At 37.6% G+C, this 27,793-nt stretch overlaps 6 protein-coding genes across 8 annotated transcripts; 3 read left to right on the plus strand and 3 right to left on the minus strand.

Moving 5' to 3' along the window:
- Positions 1-2,294: 2,294 nt before the first annotated feature.
- Positions 2,295-6,088, plus strand: LOC137720040 (polyadenylate-binding protein-interacting protein 12-like). Of its 2 annotated transcripts, none has more exons than XM_068459039.1 (11): positions 2,295-2,436; positions 2,714-3,308; positions 3,615-3,725; positions 3,822-3,866; positions 3,967-4,039; positions 4,160-4,272; positions 4,392-4,451; positions 4,538-4,585; positions 4,671-4,739; positions 5,575-5,636; positions 5,767-6,088. In XM_068459039.1, exons 2-11 carry the CDS (start codon positions 2,778-2,780, stop codon positions 5,822-5,824), a joined length of 1,170 nt encoding a protein of 389 aa, XP_068315140.1. In that variant the 5' UTR covers positions 2,295-2,436; positions 2,714-2,777; the 3' UTR covers positions 5,825-6,088. The 2 variants fall into 2 exon arrangements, with proteins under 2 accessions (XP_068315140.1, XP_068315141.1); XM_068459040.1 differs by lacking the exon at positions 2,295-2,436 and adding an exon at positions 2,452-2,586.
- A 3,432-nt stretch (positions 6,089-9,520) lies between these two features.
- Positions 9,521-9,943, plus strand: LOC137721035 (uncharacterized). Its single transcript, XM_068460158.1, has one exon. The coding sequence runs from the start codon at positions 9,521-9,523 to the stop codon at positions 9,941-9,943; it is 423 nt and encodes a 140-aa protein (XP_068316259.1).
- Positions 9,944-10,896: 953 nt separating this feature from the next.
- LOC137719586 (small heat shock protein, chloroplastic-like) lies at positions 10,897-12,059 on the minus strand. Its single transcript, XM_068458625.1, has 2 exons — positions 11,819-12,059; positions 10,897-11,389 (listed from the first exon to the last, which is right to left on the minus strand). Exons 1-2 carry the CDS (start codon positions 12,057-12,059, stop codon positions 10,962-10,964), a joined length of 669 nt encoding a protein of 222 aa, XP_068314726.1. The 3' UTR covers positions 10,897-10,961.
- Positions 12,060-14,984: 2,925 nt separating this feature from the next.
- LOC137719389 (protein IQ-DOMAIN 17-like) lies at positions 14,985-17,502 on the plus strand. The gene is made up of 5 exons (XM_068458431.1): positions 14,985-15,230; positions 15,497-15,811; positions 15,953-16,168; positions 16,287-16,445; positions 16,545-17,502. The coding sequence occupies exons 1-5, from the start codon at positions 15,105-15,107 to the stop codon at positions 17,352-17,354; spliced, it is 1,626 nt and encodes a 541-aa protein (XP_068314532.1). The 5' UTR covers positions 14,985-15,104; the 3' UTR covers positions 17,355-17,502.
- Positions 17,503-18,530: 1,028 nt separating this feature from the next.
- On the minus strand, positions 18,531-20,375 carry LOC137721113 (uncharacterized). Its single transcript, XM_068460226.1, has 2 exons — positions 20,209-20,375; positions 18,531-18,878 (listed from the first exon to the last, which is right to left on the minus strand). The coding sequence occupies exons 1-2, from the start codon at positions 20,329-20,331 to the stop codon at positions 18,783-18,785; spliced, it is 219 nt and encodes a 72-aa protein (XP_068316327.1). The 5' UTR covers positions 20,332-20,375; the 3' UTR covers positions 18,531-18,782.
- A 732-nt stretch (positions 20,376-21,107) lies between these two features.
- Positions 21,108-27,663, minus strand: LOC137720669 (uncharacterized). Of its 2 annotated transcripts, none has more exons than XM_068459761.1 (16): positions 27,240-27,663; positions 26,376-26,426; positions 26,062-26,292; positions 25,680-25,778; positions 25,525-25,580; positions 25,277-25,388; positions 24,797-24,967; positions 24,293-24,550; positions 23,922-24,134; positions 23,639-23,836; positions 23,428-23,553; positions 22,995-23,300; positions 22,765-22,863; positions 22,229-22,689; positions 22,081-22,116; positions 21,108-21,534 (listed from the first exon to the last, which is right to left on the minus strand). In XM_068459761.1, coding segments are annotated over exons 1-16 (2,532 nt in total). In that variant the 5' UTR covers positions 27,354-27,663; the 3' UTR covers positions 21,108-21,533. The 2 variants fall into 2 exon arrangements, with proteins under 2 accessions (XP_068315862.1, XP_068315861.1); XM_068459760.1 differs by having other exon boundaries at positions 26,062-26,298.
- Positions 27,664-27,793: the final 130 nt, after the last annotated feature.

Raw genomic sequence — 27,793 nt, forward strand, 5'->3', positions numbered from 1 at the left:
ACATTTTAATAGCGGTCATCTTCATACAATATAATCTTTAATCTTCTAACCCTAAAAACTAGCCTCTATTTTCTCTCGCCTCATATCCGCCGCTATACTCAAACACCTTTCCTCCTCTATCTAGGGTTGATGTTTGCTCTCCTCCTCGCCTCCCCAATGCCCTTCCTCGAATTTTCCTTGTTTATCAAGACTCCCCATGTTATTATTTCTTCACTCTTCAGGTATTTATGATTTTGGGATTTTTTATGGATAATTTTCCTTGCTCGATTTGGTTGCCATTTACCTAATTATCTTATTTCTTGTGCTAATGATATGTTTCTAGATACTTTACCTATTCAATGGGGTTGATCTATTTGTTGCTTGATTTCAAATTGAATTTATGCTTTTGTTTGGTTGTTTATGAACAATTATAGTGAAAATAATGACGGAGGAACGAGTTTGTAGTGCCGAGTTGTTTTCACATGATAATCCAATTTGGTTCAATCAACTTCTTGAGTGATGGAGTGGATCCTGTGTTCTGATCGGCCGACTTCAAATTTGAAACATCGACATTTGAGTAGGCCGGATTGTTTGATGGATAGAGTCACAACCCTTTCCAACCTATTGACCCGACCTAGTGCTTTTCCAGGTACTATCCCCTATGTTTGGGTAAAAATTTCCCTACTTCTAAGGAAGTTAGACCAAATTATGAAGAAATGAACCATAAATTGTTAGATAAAGACGATTATAAATTGTATTAAGCAAAGCAATAGTAGTTATTGTTTATTTATTATATTATACACACGTATATGTAAAAATATTGTGATAAATAAACTAATTAGATAAGAATTTATAGTTATTTGGTTCAAGGTATTTACTTACACATTCGAGATCGTAAATTCAATCATTCGGTAACAGATATCGTCAATATCATTCATAGGTGAATTGATTTCTTTGTCAGTTATAATTAAATTTCACCAACATATAAATGGTTTAATATCCTAATAAATAGAATGTTAAATTTTCACTCATCGGGTTAAAATACTGCTATCTTATATTATTGCATTAACTTTGAACGCTTCCCTTAATAATAATAAATATAAAACAACAAAAAACTAACACTTGAATTTATAGGCGACATGGTCAAACTTTCACCTATTTTCTATTCAATCAAAACACATAAAAATTCAAAGTTTGTTTTAATCACCGAAAAAACTACGAAAACAAAAAGCAAAGCAAATTGAAAACACCAAAACTCGTTCATATGCCTCCATTGTCAACGTCAACTTTCAAGCATATAAAAAACGTCGACGTCTTTCTGTATTCGATTTCTCAATTTTTTTCATCAATTAAACAATTATACTTTTGTGAGATGCTAAAACATAATGATTAAAAAAATTCTGCAATAACAACCGAGCCTTATTCTATTAAGTGAGGTTGAAAGTCAATTGTATAAATCTTAGAACATCGCTACGTTCGATTTTACGTCAAGTTTCCTTTAGCTCCAAGTATTATATATCTTTTCTTAAAGCTTCTTTCAAAATTTTCGTAAGTATCTCTGCATCTCTTTTGTTCTAAATTTCTGTCAATAATTAAAAAAGTTTTAATTATAAAGTATTATCACTGCTCCAAATTCAACGTTTCTATTTTTTATTTCATTTTTCCAAAGCCTTTTGTTTTGTTGCAATTAAAAAATTCAAGTCAACAAACTTCCTCTGAATTATAACGTAACAACCTCTTTCAAAAAGATTATTCTTCTGACCAGAAAAATGCAAAAAACGTTGTGGGGGATGGATGTATATCCAAAACAATTTGTATATGGTAAGTAAATAAACCCTACTTAATTTCCTTCCATAATATGCTCTCACTAATCTTATCTCAATGGGCCAAAAAAAAAAATTCAGTGTGTTAAAAATATGAGTCAGTATATCAGGTGATATAATATATTTGTTTAATTTTTTTTAATTTCTAACAAATTATATTATGACATTTGATGTATTGGACAGTGTTCTGACACATTGAAAAATTTCTTCAATACGTGTATGTAGGTCACGCATGCTTGATGCATGTCATCATCTATAAAATTATATATTTAATATAATATTTATGTTTGTGCAATTATGTATAAATATTTATATGGGGGAAGTACAGAAAGGAAAACACATGGGTTATTGTAGAAATTAAAAAATAAAAGGTAATTGGGTTGGTGGGTAATTTTTTTCTTAAATTTTTATTCATCACCAAACAATGTATATCATAGTCATCGACAATTTGGTACGTTGTGAGAGAAGAGAAGGTCCAAAAAGGCAGTGCCCTCTCTCTCCTCTGCATAAAACGGACGATCCCAAGCACCAAAAACGAACACCCTTTACCTCTCTCTCTCGTCGAGACTCTCATCGTCACTGAAATTTATAATCTTTTAATATAAATAAGAGAGGAAGAAGAAAGAAAAAAAAGGTAGTGCTTTGTTTGTTTTACCATTTTCTTATCAAATTTGCAGACTGTTTTTGCCCTTTTTGTTGCTTTTGCGTTTTTAATCTCGTGTACTTAAGCGATCTTGAGGTGGGTTTGATTTCATTTCAATGGAGTTGGTCTAGAAAAATCCAGGTAAGTTTTTCCGGTGACATTCATCATCTGGGTCTGTCTGGAAATTTTTTGTTCTTTGTTGGTTTGAAAAATGATTCGTTTTTTTATTTATTTCTATGATCAGCAGTGTTGGGTAACAATTTTGCAGATAAATTTTGAAGAAGAATAAAGATTCAGTCTTTGAATCGAATAAAAGGGGTTGTTCTTTGATCATGGCTGTTGCTGAGAATGCACCAAATTTCGACAACACAGCAGTGTCGTCAGACTCGAATGCACAGAACGATCTCGAAAACCGAAAACCCAGAGTCGATTCCTCTGTGGTCCTGAGTGCCGAGCCCAATGTACAGTCCAACGGAGACGATCAGAATCCGGAGGGGAAGTTTCTGGAGCAGGAGAAAGTGACAACTTTCTCAGTCGCCACTAACAATCACAAGGCTCAATCGGGTCAGACCCCAAATGGGGTTGATTCCAATGGGGTTGATAACCATCAGACGGCGGAGGATATGTCTGATGGCTATGTGATTGATCAGAGGTCGAATGGGGAAGGGGATGAGAAATACAAGCGTGAAATGAGAGATTTGGAGGACTTGCTGTCTAAGTTGAATCCCATGGCTAAGGAGTTTGTGCCTCCTTCCCTTGTCAACAACAATGGCGGCTTTGATTTTGCTGGTGGGTTTGGATTTACTAACGGATTTATAATGCACACTAACTCTGGCAATGCCAATGGACTAATGGGTAGGAAGGTATGTGAGATTTTTGCATTTCCTTACCAAAGTTCAAATTTTTTATGTTTGGCTGCTAAGAAAATGCAGGTAATTAATTGATCGACAAAGTAGTGGTGTTTTCGTTTTGTTTGGTTGTTTTTCCTTGTGTTTGGTTTCTGAAAAATGAATGATACACTGATAGGTCATTGCATTATGAGGATTCATATGAAAATTTTGGTTTTTTTTTTTTCGACTTTTAGTTATCTAGAAATTTCATTGATCAAGTACCAATATTTGTTTAATTTTGCTTTTCTTATTGTTTGTTTACCTTCTTTTCGCCCACAGAAGAAGAATGGTTATAGTCAAGGTCGGGGTAGGAACTATTACAAATTGAATTTGGCTCAGAGGGAGGAAATGATTAGGAGGACTGTATATGTATCTGACATTGACCAACAGGTAATAGTTGCATTGTAGTTTGCTATCACATTTCAAAAAATTTGTGTTGCAAATGCTAATCTTTGTATAACTGACATTCTGTTTATGTCGTATCAGGTTACTGAAGAGAACCTGGCTGCTCTCTTTCTTGGCTGTGGACAGGTAACCAAAGTTTTTACTTTTCTAGTTTGTATGGGTTCAATATAGATAATGCTAGAATGGTGGATTATAATCTGAATTTCTCCATGGCTTCTTCCTAAAGGTTGTGGACTGTCGTGTCTGCGGTGATCCAAATTCTGTTCTTCGATTTGCCTTCATTGAGTTCACAGATGAAGGTATTATAAAAACTAACATGTTACATGCTTTAAGTTCATTGATAATTCTGGGTCTAGTTATGATGAATTAATGAATCTTTGTTTCAATGTGCTGATTCAACGATTTTTCCATCCTTGCAGAAGGTGCAAGGAATGCTCTAAGTCTGTCAGGAACAATGCTTGGCTACTACCCAGTAAAGGTGCTGCCTTCAAAAACTGCAATTGCACCTGTTAACCCAACATTTTTGCCAAGGGTGAGGACCATTTTACTACTTGTCATCAACATTTTTCCCAAGAGTGATAAAAAGTGATTCATTGAATTGCGCTGATTTTACCTGTTCTTACTTGGGTTTCTTTTGTTATTATTTTGTAGTCTGATGATGAGCGTGAGATGTGCTCAAGGACTATTTACTGTACAAATATTGACAAGAAGGTAATTCCAACTTTCTGATCACGTTTGGGTGTTTTTGGACAATAACTGGTGCACCTTTTCCTGAATTGTTTGTTTACTTGGTGCAGATTACTCAAGCTGATGTCAAACTCTTTTTTGAAACACTTTGTGGAGAGGTTGGTAGTTCAGTCTGACAAATTTTGATTACTGCTTGTTCTAAAACTGCAACCTTATTGTATGGACTTTCTTCGGGCCGTATAGGTTCAGCGCCTGAGGCTGCTTGGAGACTATCATCACTCCACTCGTATTGCTTTTGTTGAATTTACTGTGGTAAGTACCTAGTGTATGTAAGTTGGATTTTTAGCACACGTAAGCCTCATTGTGTACTGTGCTTTGTGAGCGTGTATGCATGTATTCATCTTTTCTCTGGGGCAATTAGAGGTCAAAACCTATAGTTGATTTATAGTCCGACCTTTTCTCTTAAATACTTGTTAGTCTTCGATCAGCATTAGACAGACCTGTCTGATTTACTGTTCTGTATAAGTAGCTTTGAAATCTATTGTTTCACACTTTCACTACTGTTTTAAGATTTGGCTTTAGTTATCTGATTCGAATAGAACATCACAGTAAGCTTTACCCCTTGTACCACTGGTATTATAGTAAACAGAAACTATGGCAATAAAACAACCACACACGCCCCTACCTTAGCAACTCTAAGTGTTTCTTAAACAAACAGACCAAGTAAAATGGACATGTTCGAAGGACCATAGTGATCAAGGGGAAGGAGCAGATAATTGGATAGGAGATATCTGATCTACTCTCCAAACATGCTTGAAATGGAGTTGTATGGGCATGGCTAACACCGAATTGATGCAAATCATTGATGTGGTCTGTTGTGCAAACATACGCATGTCCAAAATCACCCAGTCACCAAATATTTTGATTTAATTGGTGAAAGTTTCTTCGACATAATATTTTGAAGATCATAAATTATTTTGAACAAGGAAAATGGTCTTTCTGTTATTTTAAGTTGTTCTATTTTCTTTGTGAGAACGATTAGATTAAAAGTTGTCTATTAGTCTTCTCATCCTTTCTGTTGTGCTCTGTAACTTAGGTAGTGAAAATCTGAGAATGGTTCTTACTCTCTATGTTTTCACTCTTGCAGGCTGAAAGCGCAATTGCGGCTCTTAACTGTAGTGGTGTGGTTATGGGATCGCTCCCGATAAGGTCCGTTTGTCAGAATGTTCAGCTTACCTCATTACCTCTCCCCGCATCCCCACCTCCCACGCCTCAAATTTTCTTTTAGGATCAATTTACTTTGGACATCCTATTCATTCTTTATGTATTATGCATGCAGGGTAAGCCCCTCAAAGACACCAGTTCGACCCCGTGCCCCTCGTTCTCCGCCGCAGTGAACCACCTCTTCATGTTTCCATGACTAATCTGCTGCTGATAGATATATCAACCGTATGCATACACAGAGACAAACATTTCGGCGTATTGTGTTTCTCTACGCTTTTGTCATGGTTACTGTTAGGTATCGTTGTGACCTACATGGGGTTATCTGTGGGTTTTATTTTAAACTTGTAGAGTTGGATGGAATTCTGAGGAGTTTAATGGTTTAATTGTACTGAACTTCGTTAGGAAATCTAGGGGGATAATCCTGAAAATCTTGAATGCTTTGATGCTTCTCACGATCGGAAGCTCTTTAGAGCTTGCCGGCCTTAACTTTTCGTGGTGCTCTTTTCTCGTTCTAATCTCACCCACATCTGGCTTTCTAGCTGCTCAGAGTTGGGGCGACATTTGAGATTTGTGATCCCAAATTTCCTCCCACATGATGACTATGGAGCTACGTTTTCTTATAGACTTACGGAGGCCACTGTGATGGTATCTGAATCTAATAACGCACTAACTTGTCAAAAAAGTTCAACAAAAAAATAGTGCGTTATTGGTTTTTTCTATCGCCCCAATGGTTTTGTAGGTCTAAGTTGCCTAACTGGCTTTATCTTCCATACATTAAAGTAGTCAATGAACTTCTGTCACTTTTCCTCTCCTCTCTTCGAGATAATTTGTCTTGTACTTGGTTGTATATCTTTTCGTGTCTATGCTTCCTACTTGTCCTCTTCTACAACGGAAGTTTTGGTCAAACATTTCATTATTCAATATAGTCGGATGAAATTTTCACCCAGGTTTGATCATAGGACTCCAAATTTGATTGAGTAATGCCCTCAAGGAGCAACTCTACCGCAGAAAACTCATATTTGAAAACAAAAACTGAAAATATCTACGAATTTCGTTACAAGTTCTCGAAAAAGAAAATTATATTGACAAAGAAAAAATGTATAAATGAATCAAGTAGCTAATAGAACAGTCTGTAACAGGGAATGTCTAATGCATCCCAACTTTATAATCTCAACAAGAAACTTGTTCTGTGCCGAACAATAGTCAATGAACTCTTCGCGAAGTCGGAGGCAGTTGTCGGCGTTTACCGGTGAAGGGGTCTGCTGGCATTGCATGTATAACAAGTATGCACTGTACTAGTTAGATCAGAGACCCAAGTTGCAAGTACCTGTGACTCTGAGTGAAGTAGTAGGAAGTGGTAAGCTCTCCAGTTTGTATTTGGGTTTGGATGTTGTTGGACTATATTCCATGAGTAGTTTAAGAACTTTTCGTTTTCATTTTTCTCATTGTTTTGATAATTTGATTACTACATGAAATCAAAATCGAAAAGCTACTTTGTTGAATTTTTAAAATTAAAAGCTAAAAGTATTTACCAGACAAGTTTTCAGCCAAAAAAGCTGAAAACTAAAAACAAAATGTTATCAAACGGCCTCTAAATTACTCAAATCTATAGAGTTGGAAGATTCAAACTTCATACAAGACAACAAGCACTTTGCCCTAGCCAGTTAACCCACATCTGTGTCGATTGGCTTAGATTCATTGAACTTGTTTGGAACCACAACGAAAGAGTTTCTCTGCTTGAGGGTGAGTCGGCACAATGCCTTTTAAGGTTTTCATACACTCTTGGATGGGCTCCTCCACCCATCTTTCTTTCTGTACAAAAACCTAACATATGTGTTCCGCCCCAACCCACTTTTGACCGTACAGCACCCCATGCAAATCGAACTGGATGACCATTTGTCTCTTTGCAATTCTAAGTTCTAGATGTGGCAGCCTAGCTCAAAGCTAGTTTCACAGATTTTACGTGTTTGATGAGATCTACTTCTGTACGCATTTGTCTCATCTTTTAATCAAACTTATCAAAGTAAATTCTTACATAGAATCAAAGATATATCCTTTTATATTTAGTTTGTCATCACACCATAAACTCTACATACAAAAGAATATATTCTCATTCACATACATATCGCTGACGAATTTAAAATGAAGCATGAGAAGGCCAAAGTCTAGGGTTAGGTTAGGTTCATGGGGTGTACTTATTTAAATAACCTAGTAAGTTAACTATTCAATAAACTAATTAATTAGAGGTGCACTTTGTGCAAGCAGGAGATCTCTGTCTTCTGGTTTCATTTCTTTCTTCCTAATCTGACAAAGACATGCACTCAGTGGACAACCCAAATCTACCTTTGTGAATTTGAACAAACATAACCAATTAAAATGCGATTCCATTGATGACTAATACTAGTTAAACACAACAATGATCACATATTATCGTTTTGTTGATTATTTGTTCTTTGCGGGTTTTGGTTCGATCCCCCCATTATATATCTAGCTCTTTTATTTTAGTTTATTAATAAATAAGGCGGATGAGGAAGAGCATGAATTATTTTAGATGTATTGGTCCTTAGCCCTACATAGAAAGGTTGGTTTCTCTTACACAACCATTACTCCTACAAATTATGCTTTAAGAAAGAAAAAAGAATCACCACCTTGATATATAGATTTGTATTTTCTTTTGTTCTTTGGCATCACCCAAACCATAAGGATGATGTATCTTCCTGCCTGCCTCCAAAGTAAGCTTTATAAAATTTCCACAGAAGATTTCCGTCGGTCCTTACCTCAATATAAAAATCACCCAGAGTCTAAAGTAGTGTCCATCCTACAATGCTATGCCACTTGTACATTATAAAAAAAGTAAACAAATAAAACAAATCAATAGGCATGGATTGCCTATGTGACTTTTGACAGAAACGTCAGAATCGGGTGTACTTGTCACAAGAATGAATAGGAATATGAAAGATTGAGAACGAAATAAACAAATTTCTCTTTAATAATTCTATATCTTGATAAAGACATGAATGAATGAGCACGGAATATACAATAATAATGATATTCTTACCATATTTTTATATCATAATTATATATTATTTTAAGCAGTATTTGATGTGGATAGTTATATTATCTAAATTAATTAGCATTTAATTTCAAAATATTAATCAATAATTAATAAAAAGATTGTTAATTAAATGATGATTGTGATATACGAAATGTCTTCTTCTACCACCGAAGATTATTTAAGTGTTTTAATTAATAAAAAAATTGAAATTAAATGATGTAACTTGTTCAACTCATCTACCATCTAAGATGGTAAAGAAATGTGATATAAAATTGTGATAAGAATATTATTACTCAATATACAATCTTTTTCTTTGTAAACAGACATGACCTAAACTTCTACTACTAGAAATCAATAAAGCTCAAAGCCGCCATGGTTATGAGGCTATGAGCAATATGCCAATGCACCACCCTCCACTAAGGGACTTATCTCTCTCTCTCTCTCTCTCTCTCTCTCTCTCTGCATGCGTGTTGACAACTAATTTTTCTTTTTCCTTTGCTTACTCCAAAAGACCAAGACCAAATATTTATACATCTCTCGTTCCCTCTACTATTGGCTTCTCAATTCCCACTCCAAATTGCCCTTCTCAACAGAAGGACAGTTTTCTTTGCCTCCTTCTTTCCACTCCCCACAAAACAAACCCCCTCGTTCCTTCTGCCCTTCCTTAATTTATGTCGCCTTAATTTCCTCCTCCTCTCACACACTATACATGTCACCCTTGCTCCTTCACACCTCTGCTTGTTAATACTCTCTCTCTCGAGACCTAGCTATATATATATTTAACATCTCTCTCACTAGCTAGCTGTGAAGAAAAATGGGCAACTGTTTCGTTCTCTCCAAGGAGGACAAAGTGCTGAGGGTTTTGAAGACAGATGGGAAGGTTTTAGAATTCAGGGCACCAACCCTAGTTAAGGACATTTTATCGAACTTTTCAGGCGTCGGTATTAGTTTATCAAAGCAAGCTTCGGAGCAGCTTTCTCCTGATTGCAAACTGAAGCTCGGGAAGGTTTACTATATGATTCCCCTTCCGGGTTCTGCAGAAAATGACAGTGCTGCTACAAGAAGGATTAAGATCGTCGTAACAAAGCAACAGCTTGAAGAGCTACTGACTAGGCAAATATCAGTGCAGGAGGCACTTTCAGCATCAGGACCTGAAAAGAAAGCTTCTTCTTCTTGTGTTGATTCTTCAAAAATTTGGAAACCGAAGCTCAAATCCATTCCCGAAGAAATCGAGTAAAGTAATTAGGGTTACGTTTCGGCGTATAAGCTTCGTAATCTATGGCTGATCATACACACTTTTGAGTCAACATCGTTTTAGCTTTTCATCAGTCTAGCCTGCCTTGTAAAACACATAACGAATGAATGGCCAATAATATTTTCTAGTCATGCAGCATGATCTTTTGTGAACTTGTCAGGTAGGATTTAGTAAGCACCCGACAAGACACATAATCTACGGTTAACAATTAATTAGTAAAAGTGTGTGCGTACTTTCTACACGTTTTCGTAAACAATTCAAGTTTGAAATTTAGGTAATATCTGTTGAGAGTTATCCCACATTGGTGAGGAACAATATTTGTTACATGCTTATATGATATTGGGCTATTTTTCATATTGCCAATTGGTTTTATGATGGAACCTCAATTTCATCCTGGTATCAGAGCAAGGTTGTCCACGTGTGAAGCCCAGCAAGGTTGTCCACGTGTAAAGCCCAACGGCTACACGCGCTTCATGTCCTTGCCGATCTATCTAGAAGAGATTTTTCAACGTATCTAAGTATAGGGCAGTACCCATACGTTATTACGCAAACGAAGAAAAACTTAGTTTTTTAAGCGTACATCTATTTCTACGACAATATGTGCTCGTATTTAAGACACCTCTCCACATATAGGGTTTAGGGTTCAAAAAAGCATAGACTAGATTTTACTGTAACAACTTGATCAGCAAAGGTTAAATAAAAAATTCAGACTTTTGCAGATTTGGACCTCGAGCTCCGATTTGGGTCAGTAAGCGGCCCAACTTGGGAATCAAGCCTGAATTTTGTTAGTTCCGAGCTTACGCCTACTAAAGCTACTCTCGATCCATTAATTATGTCACCTGTATCAGTGGCTGATTTTCGATTTTAATACTACATATGTTAGAAACAACTTTGTACAATGCAACAAAGCACAAGGAAAGAGACCAAAACAACACACAAAATCAAAAGCCACAAGATCTAGTACGTACATGCTCACATTCAAAACAGATGAGGTTTTTTTTCACTGTATTGCAACATCAATAACCTTGCGTTCAACTTTGGTCTTAGGAATAGCTATGTAGAGAACACCATTCTTGAGCTCCGCCTTGATCTTGTCCTTCTTCGAATTATCCGGCAGCTGAAGCCGGGTATTGTAGGAGCTAAAGCTCCTGCTCGACCACGAATCGTCCCCGCCTTCTTCCTTCTTTTGCTCCCCCTTTATAACTAGCACATCGTCCTCAACCGACACCTTCACGTCCTCCTTCGAGAGCCCCGGCATGTCAAAGCGCATTTTGATTTCGTGTTCGTCGTCTTTGATGTCCCATGGCGCACGAACTTCCCCTGCTGCTTTGGTTCTGCCGGGGAATGCCACCGTGTCTCCGAAAAGCCGGTCCACTGTGTCCAGCATTTGCCGCATTGTTCTCACTGGGGAGAGGGGATCCAATAGACCTGCAAATTAATTTGTACCATTTTGGTTGATTATAGCTAAGCAATATTTGATCGCTTTGGTTTTTAAGTATCAACTTCTGGAACTAGAAATCACAATCATGTGAACAAATGAGATAAAAGCTGAAGAAATTTAATAAAGAACAAACTCGGGGTCAAAAGACAAAATGTTATATACATAGAATTTGTGTGGTTATAAGCGTAGAAATGCGACATTTAAAAACAAATAAGAATTTAGAAATTCATGCGTCGATAATGCCAATTTTACTGAACATTCATAATAGATTTTGTTAATTACAATGATATTGACACATTACAGTATATTAATATTTGGTAAGGTCGTTTGTTTTACAGCCGGATTAAGGTTCATCTTAGGACTTTCCTTTGTTACCCTCTGTTCAAAAAAGTCAAATTTGAGAGTGTTAGACTTACCAAAAGGAGAAATGTCCACAGCCGAACTCATTGGGCTCCTCTCCACATCAGTCCCTTGGTTGCCCTGATTGACTTGCACGTCCAACTTGTCTCCACCAGCCTGAGCTCTCACCACTGGCAGCCTATTCTGACGCGTTGGAAAGGTGGCGGATGACGGCAGAATGGCGTTTGCTTTGATTGAAGACCTTGCTTTGTTTGACAACAAAGGTGACGAAGAAGACAAAGCCAATGCTGAAGCCATAGTTACTATTAACAACACAGAAAGTTGTGCACACGGAAAAAATGTACGAAATCACACACTTAGTAAGCTTATCTTTATTGGGAAATTACAACTTTGAGATTTCTTGTTGAGGTAGGGAGTTATCATTGTGCATAATATATATAGGTAATGGGATTGTGGGAAGAAAGCTTGGAGAAGGGTCTTGAATGTTGAGAGAGAGAGAGAGAGATTTCTGGACCTAACGCTTATAAATATAACATTTTTCTCGTCTGTCTGGAAAGATCCATTTTCATAGAATGTGATTTTGTGATTAGACACTTGTGGTTTTAAGACATAGAAATGCTAAGAGGATCTTTTTTTTTTTAAAGGAAAATTAATGAAAAATGTTTGAAAACTTTGAGTTTTAACTATAAGTAACAAAAGAAAGGTTAAAGTGAATAGTATCAGATTTGACTTTTTAATGTAAAAATGTGATTTTTTGTTAAAGTGAATAGTATCGCGAGCTTTTTGTTAAAACTCCCGTTTAAAAAGTGAGATTATTTACGATCTATCCGTAACTTTATGCTTTTTGTATAATATTTTATACTGGTAGCACGATATTGATGTTAAGTGACGGATAGAAAATTATATTTTTGAGATAACTTTCTTAGCATTTCTCAGATATTTTCAAATGAACCCTTGTTTTGTAGTGTGTTCTTTTTCAGTACAAGGTTTTACCACCTTCTCTACAAATCCGTCTTTTTGCTCCTTGTCTCTTAACCTATGTGTTGGCAAGATAATAGAACATCCCCGATTAAAGAAAAGTATAAGTGGCAACTCTCTAAGCAGGAAGGAGAAGAAAGTTCACGCCGCTCTAGCGATAAGATGTCTATATTTTAAATTGATTATACACTTTTTACATAGACTTATGCGAGAACATTAAAGCATTGGACAATGTGTAGGTTCTAATTATTTTATTGATGTTTAAATAGATGACCAACTGGTGACTTAACCATGTCACTTCATCATTTTCAAAGGTCAGAAAGGCTTATAACAAACATTTCAGTTTCTTTTTTACCAACATCATATGGTTCTTTAGCGCTAGGAATAACCGGATGTGCCATGTAAAATTCATCGAGTGGTTTGTTGGTTCCAATTATTTGGAAAATGATCATCGTCAAATCTTTTTCTTAGGGATCCCGTGATCTCACTCATTCATCATACATCGTGCAATCACAAATCATTGTAAAATTTAAAATTAAATATGAATAGTATCTAACAAAAAATGATCGTACAATATACAATGAACGAATAAGATCATGAGATCCCTATAATCCTTAGGATGAGGATCCTTTTCCCAATTATTTGACAAAGTTAATTAGACATTAGAGGCATGCTTGATTTGTTTAGAGTAGCTATTTGCCAAAGTTAAATAGGCATTATGATCCCCTTTCAACATGACATAATCATTCACGGGCTAGCAAATAGCAATAGGAGCTGCTCTGAGTCATTAGACCACCTGGAGGTCCTGTGGATAATTCGGGTCCCACTTTCAAGTGATGCAGAGTTTTTATTTTTTTGGCTAGAAATTTTTTCTTTAAAATTTTTAATTTGATTCCCGCAAATAGGATGCCACTGGCCATTGTTTGTTGTTTCTCGTTCGTGATGTTTGTGGAAGTACTGTTCTCCAGCAACTGACTTTAAATATTCACCTACCCTTAAACACACAGAAAGAAAGAAGACAGAGAGACCAGAGAATCCGAGAAACTTTGACTGTTCTACTGAAAGAATGAAGATTTTTTTTTGGATTTTTTTTGTGAAGATTCTTAAGATTTTCATATTACGTTCATCGTATATTATGCTGTCAGAAATTATTTTATATATTTTTATTTAAAATTAAACATGAACATTACTTGACACATTATTTACGAATTCCCGAAATCCTCACAAAGAGAATCTGAAGAGGATCCTCATCCCTACTGAAATACCACTATTTTTTTCTTACTTTAATGATTGTATGGTTAATCACATTTTATAGTCCTAACTTCTAATAATCTTGCACTTCTGTAGGCTTGCAGCATCTATCCTAACACACACGATCTCATAGCATCACATGATCTGTTCGAGAAATTTTGGTTATGCTGTTTGATTAAGGCAATTTTCATATTGGTTTGAGATCAATATGAAGTCAAGTGGGGATCAAATCACATGATGTCTCATATTTTTGTAAAAATTATAGGAAAACTAATAAAAAAGATTTGAAAACTTTAAACTTTAACGATAAGGACAACATAAAGGGTAAAATGAATAGTATCAGATTTGACTTTTTAGTGTAAAAATGTGATTTTTCGTTAAAATGAACAGTACCGTAAGCTTTTCGTTAAAACTCTAAAAAATTATCTTATAAATGACGTAGTCCGAATTCTTCTACACAAGTTTTCCTTTTGATTAAGGAAGATTCACTTACACTTTTGAAGGTTTGGGACACCATAACTCTAACGTCTATGTTTCATACAAAATCCGCTCCTAGTTTATGATACAATTCTTTCATGACCCATTGAGTTGTTGATGAAAAACATAAAAATAAAAAAAGCAAAAGGTTAAAGCCCTCCTGCCCATCTTTACTTCAGCTTTCTGCAGTATCGAGAGTACATACTCTTTCATGTTGCCTCCAAACTCTCTCTCTGACACAGTGCCCCATTAAATTCCTCCATGCCACAAGAAAACACCGTTCCCTTTGTCATTATATACTGCAACATAATGTTAACGTTACACTTACATGTATATACACATACATACATACATACATACATACATACAGACAGACAAGGCCTGCACTGCACCTGCTGCTCCTCTCCTAAATGCATGAACTATCAGAAGCATAATAACCCCACTCGCAGAGCACATAGTTTGTTCTCTCTTCCCCTCTCATTAATTACATCTGTGCTTCTGAAGGTAAAGCATTTATTTTAAACATACCAACTTCTCAAATAGGAAGCTCCTATAAAGAAATTCCCATGCTTCATTATTTCATCACTTGGTTTTACTATTATTGCTGTTTCTGAGTTTTTACTGGTCAGCATTTTCATGGGGAAGACTGGAGGGAGCTCCTGGTTGACCGCGGTCAAAAGGGTTTTCAGGTCTCCTACCAAGACTGACAGAAGCAACACTAGGAGGAGAGAAGAACTGCAGGAACAAGTGGAAGAAGAAAAGGTAGGGTTTATATGCAATCCAGAGGGATGGTTTTCGCACTCTCGTTTTCTCTCTCTGCATAAATGGAAGGACAATGAGGGGCGGAAAGAGAAGTAGCGCAGAAGAAAAAAACGGGAGTGTGAAAATCACTACAGCGAAAAATGTGTTTTTGTTTAATTTTTACGTATGCAGAAACCAGAAAAGTTGCTAGTTGGAGTTCCCATTTTCTTTCTACTTTGAGATCTGTGACTTGAGTGGTTTTTGAGTTTTGGGTTTTGTTTTTGCAGAAGAAAGGAAAACGGAGATGGATTTTTGGGAAGCCTACGATCCAAGAAACGTTTATACAAGTACAACATATTGACAGTCCAAGATCTGCTGCTGATGGCGGAGCAGCCACTCAAAACGCAACTATGGCAGCTCATGATGAGGCCCGTGATGGTCCCAGAATGGCGGTGGCCCCGACAGCAGCTGCTCAGGCAGCAGTTGCCACAGTGCAAATGGCGGTCAAAGCTGTTCGTCTTACTAAGTCTAACTGCAGGCCTTCCATTTTCGTTAGAGACTATGCTGCAATTGTTATTCAGACTGCCTTCAGAGGATGTCTGGTACGTAATCATAATTAGTCAATAATTAATTAAGTTTTTCCCTCCCGTAATTTAGAGTAGTTTAAAATGCCGCATTGTCACAAATAACTTGGTAGCTAGCTGGTGCATATGAGTATTAACTAATTTGATTTGGTTTTGAAGGCTCGAAGAGCTCTTCGGGCGCTGAAGGGGCTGGTGAAGCTTCAAGCACTGGTGAGAGGCCACAATGTTAGAAAGAGGGCAAAGATGACTCTGCAATGCATGCAGGCTCTGGTTCGAGTGCAAGATCGGGTTCTTGACCAACGAACGAAGAGGCTTTCGCATGAAGGCAGTGCAGATTCCATTTTCAGTGATCCCGATGGCTTATGGAGATCCATAGTAAGATATTAACTAATTTTTATGTCAGGCGTCAATGCAGTCGAAAAATTAGATTGTATACAACTCGTGATACTACAGATTTGCTGTGAATGAACCAATTGTACCGTATGTAATGCAGTCGAAAGACGAAGAGAGTTGCGCCTTGGACGATCTGATCCATTGGGACAATTTGAAACCGAAAACATTGGAGCAGATTCAAGCCATGTTACAGAAAACCAAGCAAGCTGCCTTGAAGCGTGAAAGGAGTACCAGCCTTGCTTATGCCTTCTCTAGCCAGGTCTTTGATCCCACCACAGTTTTCTGCCTTACTAATTTTTACAATGTAATCAGCTCATAATTTGTACTAAAATGTGTGTATGGTCTCATAAAAATTAAGAAATTGAGCAGTGGTGGTAGCGGCGACGAAGATGCTGGTGAGCATGAGGAGCTAGAGGAGAAATTTAATTTGCTTGATGGTTGGACAAGAAGAAGGCAACGTGAGATCAATGCAGGCAGAGCTTCATGTGATCAGAGAGATCCCATCAAAACCGTTGAAATCGACACTTCTCGACCTTACTCTTATTCGAGTACCCCGAATTCCAATTCCAGAATCAAAAGATCAGATCAATATAATTATCAGAGCCATCATCTGCAGTATAATTATCGACAGCAAAGAGTTCCTCAGTCATATCCAGTTGCCTCTCCTCAATCACCCGTCACGCCATTTACTTCCATGGCAAGAAATCTACAAGTGCACTCGGCTAGTCCTCGTTGCCTTCGGGGAGATCAGAGGATTAACCACCCAATGCCACCTCCTCACACTCACAACTTGAACTTAGGCTCAACTAATTACAACCATGGATTGATGGGGGTGCCAAACTACATGGCTGCTACAGCATCAGCCAAGGCTCGGATTCGGTCTCAAAGCGCACCAAGGCAAAGGCATTCAGCAAGCGAGATGGAAAAGCCAGGATCCGCGAGGAAACGCTTGTTGTTTCCAGCTCCTCATCCATGTGGTGATAGCAGTGCTAATGCTAATGTTAATAGTGGTTCAGATTATGACTTGGGGAGCCCTAGATATAACAACGGCATCAAGGGAGGCCTTGCAGTTCGAATGCCGCAGAGGCCTAGCGTGTCTTCTTGTTACACAGATGGTGAAACCTCTCCAACTTCCAGCAGTGAGCTCAGAAGGTACTGGTTGAGGTAATCAAGCAGAAGTGTGTAACTGGCAAATTTGACACATGATTAGGTACTGGTGGTTAATCTGCTAACTCAACTTCAAATGCACAATATGTGATTAGAGGAGCAATTAACTTAGCTTTTAAGCTTTCGCTAGATGCTTTTATTCAATATATAAATCTCGTTTAATATCCGAGAATTGTGGGACTATAAGCCATTGGTGCATTTTGCTCCCAACAAAGCAGCAACGGCTCACTATCTCTCTTATTGGGCACATAAGCAACTGATGCTAGCATAGTCTCTGCAGAGAGAGAGCAAATCATGCTCTCTAAATCGATGCAACCGGATACTGAACAAAGTTGATGACTTCATTTTTTATCGTCTTTCTGCTAAAAATAGCATGAACTGAACAATGCATCAGCAGTAACCACGAGCTGATGGCCCAGTGGTAAATGACAGATTACGAGGCTTTCTTAAAACTAAAAACTGGAGGTCTCGAGTTTGAAACCCGCTGCTGGTGTGGAAGCCAGACTTGTGGCTAGGAGGAAGCTGAAATGCCTCTATGAGTCTTCCTAGCCCTTGGAAGGGATGGATAACCAAGGCTTGCCACCAGTTGTCTTCCTTTTAAATTAAAAAAAGCATCAGCAGTGTCTTATACCATACAACTCGAGATATTTCTCCGACAACCCGCAGATGGTGATCACATCATCTGCATTATGTGTGCGAACTTTTTCAAGAACTGAATCACAAAGATGATCCCTTCATCCGAAACAAACAAATCAAGCAACGGCAATGCACATCCAAAAACGTTTGGCTCCTCCTTGCAGACAAATCGTAACTTGAAACTTTACATTTTGCAGTTATATCAGAGATTTTGTGTATGTGGTTAGATTGCCACTTGCAGTTGCGGAGAAATGACTCTTTACACAAAAGGAGCCGATAGTGTTCATACGCACATCACTCTCAAGTAATTTCAACTCTCTTTAAAATCTTGCAAATGATACGAATTTGAATCATTCTACCTAACAAGTCAGAGCAGACGAATCTCACATAAATCAGTCAAAGTAGGTACATAGATCCATAAATATGTATGGACGGAACCTGAGAGAAACTTCGGTAGAGTTGTCTGTAACATCATATTTTCTGCAATCAACTCCATTCGCAGGGAAATTTTTGACCATGAAACACGGCAAACACAACATACTCGATGAAACAAATTTATATCCGAAAGTAAAATAACCTCTCGTCGATGCATAGTATCTCTCAGAGCTACTGACAGTTTTCATCTGATAAAAATACAAAATACTCGATTCCTGTAGTAACAGTAGAAGTCAGTTATGTCATTATTATTCTTTGTAAGGGTGGAGAAACGACATAGAAACCACCCGCATAATTCGAAGAAACAAAAAAGATGTTTGGAGTCACAAGAGAGTTGCAGGTAGCATTCTCAAGGCATCTACTCGGATGCTTCTGCAGGTTGTGGAGCTTCCGTTGGCTTTAAACTTTCAAGAGCTGAAATTCTTCTATCCAATGATTCATGAAGGCCTTTCACCTGGAGAAACAAGGGAAAAAAATCATATCTCATCTATCCTTTTCTTGCTATTTAAATGCCTAGAAATTATTACACACAAAAATGGTTGTAAAACTGCACGAAACTAAAAGGCCAGTAATAGTGGCGATCCATCTTGTAAACAGAAGATCATACAACGCAGAATCATGTAAATGAAAAAACAAAATAGCATATCTCGGGCAAAAGCCAGATTTTCCTGGGTTCCACCAGAATTTCTTCTACTACCGACATAATTAGCACTACATCAGAAATGCTTCTTAGGAGGTAGGTTTCTCAAAATATGAGTCGGCAAAGTGAATAGAAACTTATAGTTTACAAGTGTGAGTATGTGGGTGCACGCATGAGTAAACAGTTTTAAAGCACAGATTGCTTTACCGACAATTCCAGCAGCATCGTGTTATGAGCAAAATTTCTTTTCCCATGTCAACATAACAAACTGTTCAAATCAAGGTTTCTTTTCTTGTTCTTAATAGTAAAAGAAAACCTTATTTCACACCAGGAGGATTCATACACGATTCAATTTGGAGATGCGTTTGCATAGCCTATAAGAATATACACATAACCCTAATCGGTTGAAAAGAACGAGTAGGGTGCCCGCTAAAATCAATATAAATGAATACAAGTAGACAATCAATGTATAACTGATTTCTCTAAAGAGAACCCATCAAAGCTCACAACTAACCGGTAGAAAACAAGGATCCTAAACACGATGCAAAGAAGGAAAACATTCGAATTACCCGAAAAGAATTAGGAAAAGGAATAAAGCATTGCTGGTTTTGATTCATCCACGACCAATAGTGATTATCATCCGTGTAACATAATTGATCTTCATCGTCATCTTACCAACATTATGTTTCCAATTTTCCACCGTCAAAGAACAAAACTTAAACTACTAAAAACGAACACCGAAACCGCCATATAAATGTCACCAACGCCCTCAAGAATTTCAAACACCTCACTCCTCCTAAACAACCGAAATTGACTTACTCAGCAGCAATTCATGACATTGACCAGAGCAATTATGCATTAATTCAAATAATAATTAACTAAAATGCTCATAAATCACTTCTGCAAGTTCGTTTTTAACTTTTAATATTCATTTTTTCAGCTCAAAAGGAGGAGGATTTTCCCTTAATATCACAGAAAACAACAAATCGTGTCCAACCCCATTTCCCCAATCAACTCAAGATTCAACCTTCCGTCATCACGCGAAGATGGGAAGGTTCCCAAATCAACAAATTGAACAAAACCCAAAGAAAACAGAAGAAGAAGAAAAGATAGAACCCTAAGAATTGCAGAAGGGAAAACGGACCTGTTGAGAAATGGAGTGGTGGGCGACCTTGTAATCGTTGTGGAGGATGTAGAGACCCAGAAACGACGCCACCGCAGCTCCGCCGAAAAACGACGCCATTCTCACTCTCAGAACGTAACCCATCTTTCTTCTTCTCCTTCCCCTTTCCTTCTTCCTTTCGCTTTTCAAAATGGATTTCCGATCGACAATATTTAGCCCTCGACTAAAGCGACGCCGTTCCAACCTACCCACCTTGTAGCGTAAAACGAACCGTTTTGAAGTACCATGATTTTCCAAATTTTGAATGTTTTCTTCGAAATTTTGTTTGGGCATATTTGGACACAAAACAGAGAATTTGAACTTGAGTGTATAAAACATTAGGGTTTGTTCATTAACGTTTTTCAAAACAGTTTTTCGTTTTGCATAAAATTAAATTACCGACCATTCTCAAATCATAAAAATGAAAAATTCTAATTTTTGTTTACAAAACAATTCCTCAAAAATCATTTTACGAACATGCCCTTATTGTTTTAAGGTAATGTTACCCCATTTGGCTACTTAGTACTACAATCTAACTGTATTTATCCTCACTACGTAAGTAAGAAATCTTAAGTTCAAATCTCGTAAATAGTAAATTCGAAATCAATTTGTCCCCCAACCCCAAGTGTAAATACTAAATACCATAACATCAAAAATTCCGGCCCATTCGATATTTGCAACTAACTTGTTCCAATAAATATGACATTAATATTTTTATGCTAAAAAGAAATTATGATTTAATCTAATCTACCGGGCGGAAAATTCAAACTGAAGTGCAAGAGGCGGACAAACTGCGGTATAGCAAGAAGCACAAACGAAACAAAGTGGGCTGGGCTTCCAACACATAGAAACCCAGTTAGGTTTATCTCAGCCCAATAAAGTAAAAATAAGGAAAGAGAAATAAATTAATGTTTAATAAAAATGTTTAAAGGATCCATCATTTCATCCAACAACAAAACGGGCAGACTTTTCATCCAGATGCGCACAGAAGCAATTTTGTGCATGAATATCATCATCACTGCACTGCAGAGACATTTTGAGTTTGCAGTCTTTTGACTCTTTTCAGTATATCATCAAACAGTCACAACCTAAAGCTTTTGAAGAACCGAAAAAACAAGAAACCGAAAAAAGGGCAAACATTTCCAGTCAGAAAATTCCATGAAGTGAGCTGCAAAGATTGATGGTCTGATTCAATCTATGATGAATATGTATTCTCCCGCGTATCCTGTTGCCGTCCCAAAATAATCTTCCGTCCACGCTCTGGTCCACAAATTCCAGACATAAGGTGGCGCGATTCCCTGCTCTCTCCTGCCAAACACCAAACATGTTTAAGCTGCATTGCTATAGGGAAATTCAAATTTGCATCATCCTCGCAAGCACTATCATAATCACGTTTAATCAGTTAGGACATTTTCGGTACGGGGGTTTGAACTTTGAACTTAACTACCCATTAAACCTATTTATGAGCAAAGCCACCTTTATGAAATGGATTGCCGAGCCTTCAATGGAAACAGTTAAGCAAAAATATATATAACAAAAGCAATGCTTAAGAATAGTAGTTTATACCGAAAATAGCATAAGACTATAAGATGTGGCCCCCACACACGCCGGTAGCCTCAGATAATAGTGATCAATAATATGTACATAATGACTCATACTACACTCTCTTATATCTGAACTGAAAACCCTTTATGTTAAAGAAACCAGGAGCATACTAATACTGATCCACCCAATAATTGACAGCTCAGAAAACTGAACCACCGGTAGACAAGATTGAACAAATGAAACATACATATTCCAAAAGATTATATCACGAAACAGTAATACTTTAACTATTCGAGTAACTGTACTTACTATCTTCTGGAAGTAAATGCAGCAGCATTGGTCATCCTGTCAAAGTAACACATCTAATAAGTTACATGGTAATAAAGCAATAGCCATAACTACTTAATTCATCGCAATAAAAAAACTGCAGCGTGTTCAATGGGTTAAAGAGGTACACCTGCCATGTTTCCCAACAGCATTTGAGCTCAGCCGGCCATTAGGCAAGCCTGAGCTTTGGGTACTGCTCATGCTTGATCTATCCATAAGTGCTCCATTTCCACCATTCATAAGTACAGATGACTGGCTTGGCCTAGTGTCAGGGCCATTCGGTTCCCAAGAATCATTAGATTTGCTCAAAATCTTTACATTTGAGAAACCTCCAGGAATGCCAAAGCTTAACCCATTTAATTGCTGATTCTGCTTAACAGACTGCAAGTGATTATCATTTGCATTTAAAGTTGATATCTTCCTTGAGCGGTGAGTCTGTGCCACTGGAGTAATAGCCACAGAAGGCAAAGATGAAGAGTAGGGAGATGATGCAGCTGCAGCAGCAGCAACTTTTGCAACAGCAGCTGTAGCTGCTATCATCTCTTGCGCTCCTTCACGAAGCTGAATGTAGTCGCCCTCAATCACAAATAACTGAAAAACAAAAATTAAGGTCCTTATGAGATAATATCCATCTATGCAAAAACAGACATTTTAAATCATACTCACTTCATGGTGACCAGCCACAAAGTCATCAAGCTTTCCGAACTTTTTCTTGTAATCATGCCAGTGTAAGGGTGCAAGCATCTTTCCTAGCCTATTCGGTAGCTGTACTCAGACCAAAGAACATATATTATGAACTAATCAGTTGCCGACAAGAAAGGGTTTTAGATAAGTTGCGGAGAAAATAAAAATGCCATGCTAACTACAAAGACCTAGTAGAAAATAGGTAGGCTCACCGTTGAACTGATACGAATTCTACCACCTGCCGGAATTGTGCGAACCATGCAAGCCAACAATGACCTTTCATCAAGAAGTGCAATTTCCGAAGTCTCTCCCCCTGCCGCATTTGCATGCCCAGTTGAGACAAATGCTTCGGGCAGAACTGCACTAGTGGCATTATCAATTGCAGTTTCCTTGATATCGACTGAAGGAATTGAATTATCAGATTTTAACGAATTGGTAGTAGAACTTGGTTGTTCTGCAGTTAAAACTTGTCCATCCAACCCATGATCAGTCGAGGTCTGAACATTTTGCTCCAGTACCTGTTCGAAAGCAAGTTAGTCTGAACTTCTTCCCTAGATACCATCTGCACTATAACCAGACAGGCTGGCTGACCACAAAGCTCCAGCCTGTATAGGGACATACCAAAAACAAAAGAAGCTTATCTACCTTGGTTTCACTGTTCTGTTCAAGAGATTCCAATCTTAAAGCATTGCGGAACTGGGAGGAAATTTGTTGCAAGCTCTGATCAGGTTGGGATGAGACCAAATAACCTCTATCAATTGACTCAATAACCTGGACCAAAATAATTTCAGTGAATCCAGTGAAATTGCACACAACATAAAATAACACTACGTAATCATCATATACAAGGCAATACCTGTGGTTCCCCATTAGATGATGACAAGACAGAATCAGGCTGTGCCCCTTGGTTAATTTGAGCATCCAAATAGTCTTGTTGAAGAAATTGCCCATTACCAGATATTTCATAGTTATAATTTGCATCTGGTCTTATTAAGTTTGGATCATTTTGTGATGATGGAAGCTCATTCTGTGTAGATATACCCTCAGATGGAGCCTTAAAAGAGAAAATAAAGAATATAAGTCTGTTATCGTTGTACATTAAAATAATCAGGACAGAAAAGATATATTCATCTCAGCACCTGTTGGTTTTGCCACTGTTGGAGAGATGATATTGCAGGTATCGAGTGAAAATGACCAACATGAGATTGAGGAACATGTGGTGGGACAGAATGGGGCACCCCTTGTTGATGCATAAGAAATGGATGTAGAGCAGTCACTTGTCCAGGGGGAAGATAGGAAGGCATCCCAAGTAGAGATGATGGTGAAATTGGAACTCCAGCAACATGGTCGATCTAATAACGATCCAAAACTTAATGTTATGGAAATAATATAAAAAATAGCTAATTCAAATTCCTACTCGGGAATTTTTTTTTCAAAAAGAGCATCTTAGCCAAAAAGCAATAAAAGTTCCAAAGCTACTAACAGGAGAACAACAAAAGCATGCAGCTACCTGAGTTGATGCGTTTCTAGTTGAAACAAATGATGAAACATCGTCTGAATTCCCATTTTGGAGGGGCCCTGTATTTCCATTTGATGTATTCATATCTAGCTGGTTTCCGTTGTTCTGACCAAACTGAGATGCATCCCTTGAATTTGATTGTGTCATGCGTGACTCATCAGTGTAAGCTCCACTCCTTTCTCTTGCATCAGCCAGCTCAAGTTGTAGCTGTTGTACTGTATGCATATGATGTCTCTCCATCTCAGCAAACTGGAATCAGTGAGCCAAAAAGGAAAATATCAAAGACGTGAGCAAACTTTGAAGAAAACAAAAACCGTATTTACTTAAGTACAGCACCAACATCACATATGATTTGACATAAGTTTTGGAAAAATTCAGCATATAGACAAACAGACAATTTGCGGATGCCCATGTCTGAACGTTCCCGCAAGTTTCAACTTTTCAAGAAAAGAAAATACCCTGGAAATGTGATAGAGAAAGAACAAGTAAACCAACCTGTCTTTGGCAACCAAGCCAGAGTTGATTATATTGTTCTGTACGTTCTCGCAATTCAGCTTGGATTGTAGTTGACTGCAAGGCATCCATTTCCTGAACACGGGTGATCCAAGCTTGGGCCTCCCTCAACTGTTCATCCTTAAAATGGATGGCTTCTTGAGCAAGCCTATGCTGAAAATATAAACACTATCAGGCACAGGCTGCACTCACATTGCATCTCTAGAACTAAATTAGCATGAAACTTGCAGAATATTAACCAAATTTGTTCCAATTTGAATGTCACTTATATTTCAGAGTCTGACCATTTAAAGCAACAGCACAGTAGACTTCGTTCATTCAGAGAATGAAAAATAGTAGAAAAGCACCTCGTATGAAACTATGCATATTCTAAATATATGTACCATTAAGATGTGTTAAAACTTGAGTTGCTAACTTCTACTTCAGTATGGCTATACAAATGCATCAGATAAATCAACAGACCTGTTCCCGCAGATCATTAAGCTGCCTCTCTTTTTCTTGAATATGCTCTTGGAGGTCATGTAGTTGTTGTATGTGCTGGGTTCTTTCAGCTTCCGAATGGTCACGTTCCCTTCTGCAATAAACAGTAACCCATTAGCATGCAATGGTAAAAGACAAGAGCTCGATTTACATCTAAACAAAAAGTAAGAGCATTCTTGGAAAAGAGCTTAGAAGTGCAGTGAGCAGATCTTCAACGAATAGACCAATACCTGATATTTGCTAATTCTTTGTTCTGTTCTCTAAGAAGGTCTTCTTTAGCCCAGGCCTACCAAAAGATTATGAAAATCAAAAGATTAAGAATTTGCAAATTATTCACTCAAACAGCTCAATTAAAACATATAAAATACACAAGCATTCAATTTACCGCTTCATTATCTAGTTTGATAGCATGCAGCTCTCTATCTTTCTCGTCCATTTTCCTTTCCAAATCATGTATTGTCTGCTCCCCTTCATGGAGTTGCTCCTGCACAGTATATAAACCCACAGTTGGTATCTAATTTCACGCATATATCTCAAGGAAATCATCTAACAATCAAATATGCCCTCAGATTGGCTGATAACTTTTGAGCTTAAGATTCCACATATGCACACCAAATGTGGAATGTGCATGTGAGATTGCAAATCAGAACTAGCATGCTAACTTCGATATTTGTTACGTCTCATGAGATTCATGTAATTGCAATATAAAAAAAACCCTATCATCAGCATACACATTACAAATTACATATCCTATTATCAATCAAAACCTGAAGCTTGGAAGCAGCATTGGCATGTTCCTTTATTTGAGCATCAAAGTTATGCTGTATTTCCATTATCTCGGATCTTGCAATGATTTGAGCTTTAAGATCAATCTCCATATGCTGTAGTTCCTCTCTTTGTCTAGAAATGTCTTCAATCCGCTGTTGCAGAAGGCCATGATCTAAAGTCCCATCTACTGTGATCGAACAGAAGTCCACATCAACTGGCTCTCTCCCTTGCTGCACCTTGATAAACAACAAATCATATTCACTTTCGTTGAATCCTTTAGAATACAAGCTAATACTAATATCAACATCCTTACCTCATATATTGTTCTCTCATCTGATTGGCCTAGCTTTGATCGTTCCAACTTCTGCATATTGGGATAGGCCCGTTCAAGAACAAGATAAAGGAAAAGCAGCAAATACAAATGATAAACAAGTAGCACTAAATACTTTAAACAAACCAAGGAGCAAAATTTTAAAGTACCACATCTTAATCAGCTAACAGCGATGCTCACTGAAGAACCTTAGCCAATGCTAAAACTTAAGTTATCCTTTTTTTCCATGAAGTTCTTCATTTCGAGCAAATAAAGGCAATAAACTCACACTACTAGTCCTAAGAATTTTGTAAGGAGCATTATTACTGGCAGTACACTGAACTTTATATATCCAATTCCCGATCATTCAACCAAAATACGAGTCGTGAAATTTCCTTCATTTTACCCATCGGTTATTTTTACCAAACGAGAGACATGGTTACTTCATTCAAAATATATCCATATTCACCAAACAATTCCCCTTCAAGTTTATTTATAACAATCTTCTAATGTCAAAGTGTGAGAGCAGCAACCACATTTCCCACCAACCCACGAACACCAAACCCAAAAACTTAAACCACACTATAAATTAAATAAGAAAAATAAAGTGAACAAAAACCACAAATAAATCAACGAATCCTCACCCAATTAAAAATGGTTTCGCATACTTAATCCCAAACAAATAAAACGAGAAACATAACATGCAATTTGCAAACCCTAATCATATTTTTAGTTTTAACTGAAGGGTTTTTCACAATCCAAACCCAATTTAAAAACCCACTGTTCTAAATTTCATTTCTTTTCTCTTTTAGCATTAATTACACACCCAATAGAACCCAATGCAAGTGCTTTTGAGCAAATTACTACCTCATCCCCGATGTTTCGAGCCGAATGATGGTCCGAGACGGCGCGCCACTCTTTGCGGGATGGCGGAGGTGGCATCGGCATCGAACTACCGCGCGCAGCGGCCGCAGCCTCCATTGAATCAGAAGCTACGGTACTACTCAAACTCGCTTACTCACTCAGCTCAGAAAAAAAAAAAAAAAAAAGGGGAAGAAAAAAACCTAGGGTTCGAGAGGCTCAAAGAAAAGGGGGAAATGTAAACCTTGGAATTGCAGGGATTTTCGAGACGAGAGAGACCGGCAATGGAGTTACTCCACCAGAGCGATAGAGAAGGGGAAGCACCTGGACGATTTGGAGTGTTTTGCGATTGGAGGGTTTTGGAGGGGTTGATATGTAATTTGAGAAGAGTTGACGACGGAGAGAGAAATTTACAAGCAGGTCAGGCTCCCGCCATTTATAGGGCAAACTTCACTACCATTGCATGATTGCCGACGCTTTCGAGTGGCGCGTGGCGATACACCTTTACTTCTTTAGATTTGTTTTTTAATTGAGATATTTATATAGGGTTTTATCACTTA

Source organism: Pyrus communis, chromosome 16 (genome assembly GCF_963583255.1).
Source record: "Pyrus communis chromosome 16, drPyrComm1.1, whole genome shotgun sequence".
NCBI classification, from domain to species: Eukaryota; Viridiplantae; Streptophyta; class Magnoliopsida; order Rosales; family Rosaceae; genus Pyrus; species Pyrus communis.